We start from the raw sequence: 12606 nt of genomic DNA, 5'->3' as shown, positions 1-12606 counted from the left end.
TAGCGAAGGAAAATCTCTATCTCCTCTGTAGCTTAGTGGTCAGAGCACTCGTCCGGCAATCGAGGGACCCGGGTTCGACTCCCGGTAGAGGCAAGTTTTTTCCTTCCTTAAAAAAAAAAAAAAAAAAAAAAAAATTCACAACATCCAGTCTTCCGTATATCTTGTATTTTAAACAGATATTCAATTGCAATTTTGCACAGAGATTAAATTAATGAATTAAATTATTCACAAACATGTATTAAAATATATTATCGGTGTTGCAATGCCACACACACACACGTGCAAAAATAAATGGGACTTACCAAGGTACTGCTCATTTCCACTGGCTCCCTTGCAGCCAAGGGATGGTCAACGGACTAAATACTGCATTTTCAATATTTTAAGGAAGGGGTCCCTTGCTCAAGAATTATGAGCACCCTACAGAACTACTTATATGTGAACCAAAATGTGAACGCAAAACTGCCACAAAAGAAATGAGTGCAACTAGGAGATACTTCTACCCTCTACAAAAAGTCTAATTTGATTGATTAATTGAAGCGTGGGAATGGAATGATATCGACATTTATTTTAACCCATTAAAGACTACTTAGAAAGTGGTGGCAAAAACAAATTAATTTTGAATGGCAAATTTCTTTACCAACTGGCATTAAGGAGTTAATATACGGGTGCCAATCAGTATAAATTAAAGTCATGACTCACCAATTTTAATCATGTATATAAAAAGTGGTAAACAACAGATGATGTGAAAGTGAAGAAAAGTGTTTTTATGATTAAAATGAGAATAATTCTATCTATGCGATTTCAGAAGTTTAAATATTTTAAGGGGGAAAATGTCTTGTTATTTCGGATCTGTTGATATATCCTTATTACTAATGATGTGTGTGAGTGTAAGTAATTATAACCAGAATATTCAATTGAAGACACACATATTTAATAGAGATTTAAACACTTAAAGTGAGAGACGACATCTGTTGCTGTTCAGACTTGAGCAGCCATGTTTTCTATGCTGTTGCCAAAACTCTGAAACTAAATACTTGACTAATAATGAGTTGCCAGATATCAAAAACAGAAATAAATAAATTGTTTGTCCATTAACATAATATTCCAACAAAATGGCGATCACGACAGCTTCAAAGTTACAAAACAGTTTTTTGGTGTTCCAAATATAAATGCAGAAACAATACTGAATGTGAATCCAAAACAATATTGGAAGTCATGGTTGGGTGAAACATGGCTTGACTTGTATCAGATTTAATGACTCATATGCAGATTCAAAAATCTTTTCAAATTGATATTCCGTAGTTAATTCATTCTCTCCCCCCCCCCCCCCAGGTATAGTACAGTCATTTGTAAAGCAGGGGAGGAAAAAATGATTCTCATGATTGTGTTTGTCATCAATAGAGACTAGAAGTTTAGGCATTAAAAGTTGTATAAATAGGCACACAAAACGACACTAAAAAGGTGTAAAATAGGCATTAAATGAAGGTATTTATAATGAAATGAAAAAATAAACTAAAAGCTGCAATATATAAAGGGCCTGAAAACTTTCTAAAAAGTTTGCTGCACTTAGTCTGTTTCAATGATTGCTAATACTGCAGTTATTATTAACCAAGTTAAGAGTTGATGTTTTCATGCTGAAAAAAGTGTGTGCAGTCCCTCAAGCTTAGATCAGTCGATTCATCCAAATATTAAACATGTAATTGGCTAATGTGAAAAATAATGCTGGCTAATACTAGAGAATAATTATATCATAAAAATATTTTGATACAGAATTAATTTCAGTAACATATTTTCATAGCAACAACATATTTCTATATTTTCAAGTGTTAAGCTTTGTATTCAGTCTGTCTATTGTTTTTAAAGATCATTGCTCTAATTCAATGGAGATGATTTTTCCATATCTAAAATATCTTGCCACACATAGTTGTTTCCAGTGCATCGCGTAAAAGTGTAAGAGTAGAACACTGTCAACGCCCCCCTCCCGCTGGCACTCTATGATAGCAATGAAAGATGATAGGAAAACTCTTGGGACGTTGCCCATCTTCTATTTATGATATGTGAGCAAAACATGATGTGGAGAAACAGTAAAAGGAAAAAAAGGAGAAGCAAAATTAATGAATTGGTGAATAATTGGGAATGTGCAATCGTAATCCAGATTTAATTAGAACTCTACAATCTCAGAGTGCAAGTCTAACTGTATATTGATTGTTATCAAGAAAACTCTATAGCAGAGATGAAATTTCTTTGTTCAATGGTAGTCTTTTGCCTCTCAGGCACATGTATTTGCATTTGAATGAGGCTGGTAGGAGTTTCTGATAATTATTAATAGTAATAGTTAAGTCATACTGAATACAGTCTTTAAAATTCATGGATAAACATAAAACAATGTTGAAAAGGCATTTAAGGCATGAAAATTCGGGCATTATTTTTAAAAAATCGAAAATAGGCAGAAAGGCATTTATGGCATTTTGTGTGAACTTCCAAGCTCTAGTCATGAACATTTTTTTTTTACCTTTTTTTTGGTTTAAAATAGAGATATTATATTGAATATAATACTCGTACTACTATTTAACTCCATCGCTTCATATAAATTGTATCGTATTGAATTTTTGAACAAATTGTTTAATTTTTATGATTGTCTTTGATGTCAAAACCATTTTCTCTAATTCATTTCAGCGGGGGTGTAAGATTTGCAGAATTATCATCTGAAGAGGGTATGCATTTTCTATTCATATTTTTTCTTACACCATTAGGTGTTTGCCCTTATATTGTTGATAACTTAGATCTTAACTACTCTTATTAACTGATGCATATTTTACTTAATTTTTTTAACTGTATGTGAACATATTTGTTCCAAAACATACACTACTAGAACTGCAAACTGCCCAACAAGGTGTCCAAAAAGAAGAAAAAAGAATACTGATAGCAAATAGTTTTTATATTTATCAATTTTAATTTTCTTACCTCTATAGAAATCATTGATCCATGTATCTATATACAATAACAAATTCAATCAATATAAATACACTAGATCTAAGAATATATAACTTCTAGATTATTCCCATTTTTGATATATTTATTTTTAAAGCTCCCGTTTACATGGGAAATACCGGTATCTTTCACTCAGCAATAGGGAAAAATCACAACAAATTTTTTTTATGGGAAAAGGGCAGGAAACTGCAAAAGTCTACTGAAACAAGGGTGTGAGTCTCTTCATTAATAAGAAAAAAAGTTGCAAAGCAGGTTTATATTTACCATACTACCCCCCATTAAATCCCAATCTTGCTCATGTAAATGGGGCTTGAATGTGCCTACTGTGGTAGAATTCACAGCTGTAGAAAGTAAACTTTTACAAATGTTCACAACTATTTTAACCAAATTCTGATTATACAAAAAACAAAAAATGTTTTGAACAAGTAATTTCTATAGTTTTAATTGTAAAAATTTGTTAATTTCTTTACTGTTGTAATTTCTGTTAATTTCTTTATTTTATAGCTTGTAAATTTCAAGAGAATTTGTTGAAAACAATGATTGCTATGGAAGAAACCTATTTTGCTCTTGCTGCTTCTTCGAAACGTAACTGTTTGGTGATCTGCGACAGAGGAACTATGGATGCTGCAGCTTGTAAGCAAATTATTCATGTTTGTCACAGTTTGAAACTTATTGTAATGTGTGTTTTCATTTTACTTCTGTAAATTAAACTATTAGATACGTCTTATAGTTACTTATATACTCTTTTATATGGTTTATTATTGTTACGGAATATCTATTTTTTCCTTGGTTATAGGTGTCATTATGATTAATATATGAGAAACCTTTTTTTTAAATTACCATAATCCTGGATCATTTAATTGATTTTACATTCATGGGTGTGCAAGTGAATGATGAAGTGACTGAATCAGCCAGAATTGAACTTGAATGAGAAGTGGGGATTCCTAGATATAATAATTCATTAAAAATGTAACTAATAAGGGGCCGTTCGAATACTACGTAAGCAATTTTTTAGCCATTTTTGACCCCCTTCCCCCCCTTTTCAGCAAAAGTCAGCAAAACGCTGACCCCCCCCCCCCCTTGTCAGCAAAATTTTGTCATCAGCTCTGCCCCTCTGAATCCTAACTCATATTTTCATAAGGGGTGGTTGATTACGTAAGCATTATCCAAACCCCCCCTCCCCCCATCGATGATGACGTAATACTTGAACGGCCCCGAAGTGAAGGTCTTATTATATGTGCACATGATGAATTAACACAATAAATTCTGACCTTGAATTTCAATTTTTAAACTTTTTAGTTTCTTCTGTTGTCTGAATTCTTCAGAAGGGAGTTTTGTGTTTTCTTTAATTTAAATCACTAAATTTAAATTCCATTTCTTCTTTAACTTCATTGATATTCAGGTAAAGTAAAGTAACCTAGTATGGTATTACGATTAAATAATCAACGTTTGGGTTTACCCAAAATTTCAAAACGAACACTGCTATATACGTTTCAGAACTATATGAAGTTCCTTCATCAGTAGCAGAAACAAAGAAGAAAAAAAGAAAATATTGAAAAAACTCCTTATAGCGGGAGTTACTCGCTGTTGTAGACAAGAGTCAAATTCAAAATGAACCGGCAACAAAAGAGCAAGAGGACGGAAAAAAGAAGAAAAATGGTGGAGCCAATCACAACCGAGAACGTGATAGTGATGCTGATGGAAAAGAATAATTAATGTAGAAACTGTTGCCAGATTTTTTAGAAGGGTGGTGTGCTAGATAGGTCGTTGACCAACTGGTTTGTGTTTTTGTTGATGTGGAATGATTCGAAGAAATCCAAGTTAGACGGTGAGGGACATTTTTGGATGATTTTGGCAGAAGAGAAGTCAAATTTATGGCCCAGCTGCGTTGGGCTATGGATGAGCGGTTAAGGTCTTGGTTGCTTACGTATCTTCTATGCTCATTTAAACGGTATTTTAGGGCACGTTTAGTTTGGCCTATATATGATAATCCGCATTGGCATGAAATGCTGTAGATACCCCAGTTGTTTTCACCCCCCCCCCCCCCCGTCAATAAACTTCGTTTCTCTCAACTAAAAGATCTCATTGACGCACTCGACAACTGGGGCATCTACAGCATTTCATGCCAATGCGTATTATCATATATAGGACAAACTAAACGTGCCCTAAAATAATACCGTTTAAATGAGCATAGAAGATACGTAAGCAACCAAGACCTTAACCGCTCATCCATAGCCCAACGCAGCTGGGCCATAAATTTGACTTCTCTTCTGCCAAAATCATCCAAAAATGTCCCTCACCGTCTAACTTGGATTTCTTCGAATCATTCCACATCAACAAAAACACAAACCAGTTGGTCAACGACCTATCTAACACACCACACTTCTAAAAAATCTGGCAACAGTTTCTACATTAATTATTCTTTTCCATCAGCATCACTATCACGTTCTCGGTTGTGATTGGCTCCACCATTTTTCTTCTTTTTTCCGTCCTCTTGCTCTTTTGTTGCCGGTTCATTTTGAATTTGACTCTTGTCTACAACAGCGAGTAACTCCCGCTATAAGGAGTTTTTTCTATATTTTTTCTTTTCTTCTTTGTTTCTGCTACTGATGAAGGAACTTCATATAGTTCTGAAACGCGTATAGCCGTGTTTCGTTTTGGAATTTTGGGTAAACCCAAACGTCAATTATTTGATCGTATTATCAAACCCAAAAGGTAATCCATTTCTAGTATATTTAGAATAGTATATATTAGTATGATATGCAAGTTATTGGTAAAGTTGTTGATCAAAAGGAATATAGAAGATCTGGAGAATATATAATTGAACCTAATCTTCAGATACAGTGCAGAAAGATATGTTCTATTTCTAGATTTTGTGCATGGAAAAAATTTCAGAATGATATGGGGAGCTGAACTAAGATATAACTAAGTTACTTAGCCCTGGCTTGTATTTGCAATGTCTGGTCTGTCCAGTTAAAATTTGGGCCCATTTTCCAGACCCTTCACAAAATACAAATTAATGAAACCATAAATTCGGCATTTCATTTCTTTTTGATAAATTAGCTAGATTATTTTGCTTCCTACAAAATTATTTTTCACAAATTAATGACCCTTTTCACAAAAATGAGGAAAATTATCATAGACAGGACCCTGTAAAAATGCCTGGACAGACATCTGAATGTATTACGATGGGACACTAGGGCAGGGTTTTCCAACGTGAATGCTCGCGCGGAACCCTTAACAAATTTTGAATATTTCTTCAATATACAGGATGTCCTAAAAGTCTGCATTCGCTCTGCGAAACAAGAATCCTCACTTGCAGTAGATGAAAGTGACAAAAAAATATATGTGAGTTACACGTAGTGTGACCATATGATCCATATTTTAGGGGACAGAATAATTTTTAATAATCTGTTATTTCATCGTTTTAATAAAAATGTTAATTTTGTCAAGCTTGCTAAAAAAACTAACTTTGAAATTTTTAAATCGTGAATTCCTCTCTCTCTTATTTTAACATGAGCCCTGCATCAATGGAAATGTCTGTTTTTTTTCATATGTTCATACTAGTTATACACATAGCTTCAGGATAATGAAAAACATGCTCATTTAATCTTTTTTTTCTCCTCCACATTCATTTTTCTCATTTTCAATAAACTAATTAGACCGTTACTTATACAGTTCACAGCCGATCCCAAATGGCATTTTTGTTTCTCACCGAGAAACGCTTTCTTCATTAGCAATGTGCTGTTTGATCATCATGGTGCTGTTTTCACAATAGATCCTTGTATCAGAAAAAGCACTGTAATGGGAAAAAAGAGGGTATTGAACACATGATATCTCTGAGCATCTTGTAAGTTCACGAGTCTTATTGACCTGGGCTACCATATTTCACTGCTATGTAATTAGTATTTCACAAATACCCACAGTTTTTTAATCTTGTCAACTAGTACATAGCATCACTGATTTCTTGTTTAAGTATTCACATTAAAATTCGCGAAATTCAAGAAACTGTCAAAAGAACAAGAAAATAGTAAAAGAAATAGATGAAATCAAGGCCGGAACTGGGGAGGGGACAACTGCCTTGGGCGGCAAATATCAGTGAAGAACAAAAATACAGTTATAAAATCATCAGAATTTAAGTGGAGAGGGTGGCAAAATCATGTTTGCCCCTCATAAAAATTGTAGTCACTACCCTGGATTGAATTGGGGTTAACGATAAATAATATTGATGACAAAATACAGAACAAGAGGAAAAAATTACTACTCACTGTATTTGGTCATGGGTTGAGTGTGAATTTTGGCATACACCATGCTTATCCAAAATGTGAAACGAGTGGTCAAAGTAAAGCACGTGTCCCACGAGAACTCGCTTTGGGATGCAGGGTAAGATAATTAAAGTAAAAAATAATAAAAGTCTTTGTTGGACATTAACCGCAAAAACCACAGCCAACATCCTTACTTGTTCGGTCATTTCCCGCTGCTGAAAATGCCACTCTCTGGTGGATCAGAGAGATTTTTTAAAAACAAAAGTAGAATAAAGTCAAGAAAATAATTAGATGGATAGAAGACAATGAAGACAAAGTGATCCCATGGACGCCTTATCAGCCTATAGCAGAAGTACAAACTGTCCCACCTTGCCGCTCACAAAGAAAAAAGAAACTAATCAACTACAAAGAAGACTGACTGATAGCACAAGATCAGTATAATGCCATGGAAATCGAACGATTTAAATTGAGGATGAAATCAATTAAGAATTTTATCTGATTTTTATTATTGATTTCAATATGTGATTTAGGACTTTATATTCAAATTAAGATTTAATATGGAATATATAGGATTATATGCTTGATTTCCGATTGTATACATAGATTTGTGATCTCGCAATTGATTTTATACTTAGATTATGATTTTACACTTAGATTATGATTTTATAGTTATGATTGTAATGTACAGTTTGTAATGTGTGCTTTTTTATGGATAAATTGCCAGAGGTATCCAGTCCGTGTGGACAATGAGCCGATATTGCCATATGGCGATGTGGCCTGGGTATCTTTCGGTTTGACGGTTATTTCAAAGGAAGACGCTCGGTCCATGGCCTTTGTATTGAAAGCCATAAAAATTATTGCTTCGCCGAGGCGACCTTGGATCCTGGCAGGCTTTTATTATCTTTTACTTATCTTACCCTGCGTCCCAAAGCAAGTTCTCGTGGGACACGGTTTTAAGAGAAAGGGTGAATACTAACCCCCCGCCCCCAATCCAGGGTGCCAAACCAGCACCAGCTATATAGTGAATATGAACAAACAAAAACTATTTATTCTTAAGCTTCAACAGAGTAAAATAAGACGAGCTGAGGCTTCAAACAAATAAGGACACAACGAAACTACAGCCAAATCGCTGGATCACTTCCCTTGTGATGAAAGAGAACACAAACTAATACCGTCGCCTCAGAGGAGTGAAAAATTCCAACTTGAGCAAAAACACGAAAGTGAAAAGACGGTCAGTTTTTAGCAATTGACCATTTTGTTTTTCTGGAGCATGCTAAATATTTGCTTGTCATGGGATGTTACATGACCAACACTGATTAGACATTGAGAGCGATTATGTGCTATTACTAGGAGTGGGAATATTGACATTTTTGTTGAACTCACCCACATACAATGATGGTCACTTGTGGGAAATTTCCCTTATGCTTTTCTTTCAACATTAAATTAAAGCATAAGCAGAATAAAAAAAACGCAGGTCATTGCCTTTCTTGAGACCTTCTTCCAAGAATGATCATTTCTATACATTGAATCGATGTAATTATTGTGGATTACAAAAATGTATCACTATAATAGTTTTTCATTGCATATTGTCACCTCAAAAGCCCTAAACTTTGATGATCGACTAATTGACTGATTGTTGACAGAGGTACGGTATCAGAGGCTGCAACCAGATTCTTGGTGAGCCGGGGCAAGCACGCATTAAGGAGCCCCCCCCCCCCATCTTTTAATGTTGAGGAGAAGTTAAAAAGTGAACTTTTCGCCCCTGTGGTCTGGCGCCTGGGTCACCAGAACTCCCAAGTTCCTCTCTGGTTACAGCCCTACTCAGAATAGTTTTAAAAAAACACCCCTTTAAAGTACTGAACAGGCAATCAGCAGTGTCGACAGCTTGCCGCAACGCCCTTGACAAAGGTTGCCCTTGAGAGACTTTGAGAAACACTGATATCCAGTATTTCTGTTCTTCTCTTTTAGACAACTTTTAGAGAGTTTGACTCGATGTCCAACTATTATTTGATTTGTTTAGATATGGAAAACAAAAAAAACTTTTTCAAAAAAGATAGTTACGCAGGGGTGGGAACTCTGCGCCAATTGCGCCGCACTGCGCCAAAACTAATATCTTGTGCCATCCTGCTCCAATAGCGTATTTTCGTATTTTTCTGCGCCAAATAGCGAATTTTGCTTCAGTATGCCTGGAATTTCGGAAAGGACGAAAAAAAATGTTTTCTCCTGCTTGCTACGAAACGATTCTTTCCGAAAAGAGCGTGTTTTATTCCACTATGCCTAAACTATTGCATAGAATTAAATTATTAAATCCTTAAATTATCCTTAAATTATCGGCCCCTCATCGGGCTTTCCATCGTGAAACCCCGATATTGTCCGTGATTGTCGAACTGAAGATGGTTTGCAATGTCTTTCAGCGTCAAAGTGCAAATGCGAGTGCTTCCGTTTAAAAAAAAAAGTCGCCACTGGAAGCAGAAGCAGTAGAAATTACTGTAGTTGATCGTCATTGTGTTAAATCCCGATGTTTCGTGAAAAAAAATTTCATTCCGGGAGTAAAAAGCGCATGTCCGCCGAATTACGAATGTTAGTTTAGAAACTTTGGCGAATAACGAGCGTTAAATCGTCAATATCGCCAAATAACGAGTGTCGGATCGTCATTTTCACCAAATAACAAGTGTCGGATAGCCAATCTCGCCAGATAATGAGTGCTGAATCGCCAAACATCGTGTTGATTCTTCCGAAATTCAATTCCATTTTGCAACAAAATCTTTCCAAGTATAAAAAGATTGAAAACTTATAAAAATGTTTTAGCTCATTTGAAGTGCTGCTGTTCAAGGCAGCGAATAGTGCCCTCAGTGAGCAAAAATCATCTTAAATAGACGGTTGCAAAAAATTTTATGACAGCCGTTCTTTCAAACAAGGTGTCAAAAGCCTAAAACACCAAAAACAAAAATCAAGCTGACGAAAAAATGTTTGATATCAAAAGACAGTGCAGTTTTATTTTGAAAAGGGTTGAGGGTTAACGAAAATATTCTTGTTAATTTCACTGTTCCAATTTATAAATATCTGCTCTGAATCCCATATTTTGCTGCTCCAAATCCTGAATTTACTGCTCCAAAACTGCTCCGAATCCTGAATTTTGCTGCTCCAAATCCTGAATCTTGCTGCTCCAAAGTGGACTTAGTCACTTCCCACCCCTGAGTTACGTTGTTTTTTTCAAATCTTCTGAAGAACCAGGGTTGGTAAAAAAACTTCTTTTTTTTGAAAGAAAACCAAAAAACTGGGTTTTTTTTTGTTTAAACCAGTTTTTTTTGTTTTAAATTGTATTAACATTAAACACAATAAAATTTCTGAAAAATCATTCAAACTTCTAACAATTAATTGAAATAAAATATTTATTAATTTAATTAACACTATTCCCATATTAATTAATAAATATTTTTACATTTTAACAAAAACCAACTTTTGCAATTTAATTATTTTTCGCTCACCTCAATGGATTACTTTGTGTGTGTTTGAAAATTCTTTTAATGTTAATCATATAATATAAAGATGTTTTCTTCAGTTACTTTCAGTATGCTTAATCAGGAAGCTATTTTGCAAAAACTATAATAAAAATTAGGTGAATATAATGTATTTAATGGAGTATAAATAATGCACATTAATTAACGATGATTTATGATATACAGGGTGATTATAACTAAGGTTCTGATTTCAAAACACTGTAAAAAAAAGAACGATTGTCAGAATGACTTGAAAATTGATATGAATATTGCTGAAGAAATGGAATTTTATTAAGTAAAGAGGGAAAAATACTTAAAAATGTAAAATTAATGACATCATCAAACACATAGGAAATTTGCTCGCAGAATGGAAACTTTTCAAGCTCCCAGGGTTTCAGGATTTTTGGGGTTCTGTCCCTTTTGATTTCGCGGAACCCCGAAAAAGCTCTCGCAGAACACCGGTTGGAAAACTCTGCACTAGGGTCCTCCTGATTAAAATAAAAAAACCAGAAATTAGTTTGTGTATAAAGTTTTGAATTCTATGCCTTAATTGTTTATTTAAAATAATAGATGTACCAACATATAAATTCCACTGAACTTGATATTTTAATACAAAAAGTGAAGTCCAGTTAGCTCGTTTTTTACCAAAACTCATTAAATCTGTGAAGGAATAAAAATGTATGGATTATTAAGCAAAATCATGCAAGTCGGAAACACATAATAAATTCATCCACCAATTGCGCAAGAAACAATCTTGTCAATAGAATCTTTTTAATTTAGTTGATGCTTCGTGAATTGGCAGGTACATCTTGGTTTTACATTGTGTGAATTGAGAAATTTTGCACCCCATATGTAATACCGAGTTGCCACTAGGCATTTACTTTAAAAGGCATTCACTTTTTAGGGGGAAGTCCTCATAAATAAAAACGATTATCTCTCTAGACAAATGCTAATCCATGAAGTTAATTCTGGCTCAACAACCGTTTACGTTACATAAACAGATTTTTTGGTGTTTATATTTCTTGCTTGTGGTTTGTTTGTTTGCTGTTTGTTTTTTGTTTGTTTCTTATTTTTCTGTTAATTTATTCATTGATGCTGAACTAAAAATTTGAGAGATAAATGTGCATTCTTAATGAATAACAATATCTGTTTTAATTAATAATCTCAGTCAGTTAATTAAAATAAAATCTGATTTAAATAAAAAGAATTGATTTAAATCAAAATCTGATTTTTTTGAATCATTATTTTTCATATCTGGTTTTTTTTATTCAGAGGCAGCAAAGTTTTTACACAAGATCAACTGTGGCTGATCAATTAAGACATGTCATGATTTTTTTAGTATCTGTGAGCTTTTTTTTCTCTTCATAGTTTTTCATGCTGGTAAAGTTTGTTCAAGTCATTCAATGGGTCTTATTGAGTCATTTTGTGACGATGAATCCTCAATGGATTTATTCACCCATTCACCTAATGGGGAAGGTTTGGTTTGTGTTTTGTGCTAAACTGCTCTTTCATTAGCATCATTATATATTTTTTTTCAGTGTGTCGTTTCTATTCCTACCCAGAAATATAATTCTATTTTTTTTTCTCTATCTTTTATCTGTCATCAAATATTCCTTTTTGACTCAGCTCATTAGTAATCCACTCTCCTCTAACAAGTTACTGAACTCATTGTTTCATGGATTTTATACCAGATGTGACTCCTGTTTCTTTTCCTAAATTTTCCTGTGTATATTTCACCATGTTTTTACAAATTGTTTTATGTGATCATTGACTAAAGTTGAAACTTTCACTTGGAAGAGAGAAAGGAAAAGGCCAACCAGGCAATTATGAATTTCGCTTGGAAAGTTGAT

General features: G+C 34.1%; 1 protein-coding gene across 1 annotated transcript in view; it reads left to right on the top strand.

The window, feature by feature from the left end:
• Ttd14 (TRPL translocation defect 14) overlaps window positions 1–12606 on the top strand; it is a 63759-nt gene that overhangs the window by 38614 nt on the left and 12539 nt on the right. Inside the window, exons 4-5 of the mRNA XM_089242468.1 lie at window positions 2677–2714; window positions 3496–3624. Coding sequence (XP_089098594.1) covers window positions 2677–2714; window positions 3496–3624 — 167 coding nt within the window. The remainder of the gene's footprint in view (window positions 1–2676; window positions 2715–3495; window positions 3625–12606) is intronic.

This window comes from Pholcus phalangioides, unplaced genomic scaffold, assembly GCF_987345545.1.
Source record: "Pholcus phalangioides strain wild (caught in Gottingen) unplaced genomic scaffold, Ppha-v1.0 ptg000015l_1, whole genome shotgun sequence".
NCBI lineage: Eukaryota > Metazoa > Arthropoda > Arachnida > Araneae > Pholcidae > Pholcus > Pholcus phalangioides.
Note: the sequence above shows the minus strand (reverse complement) of the source record. Positions and strands in the feature narration are given on the sequence as shown.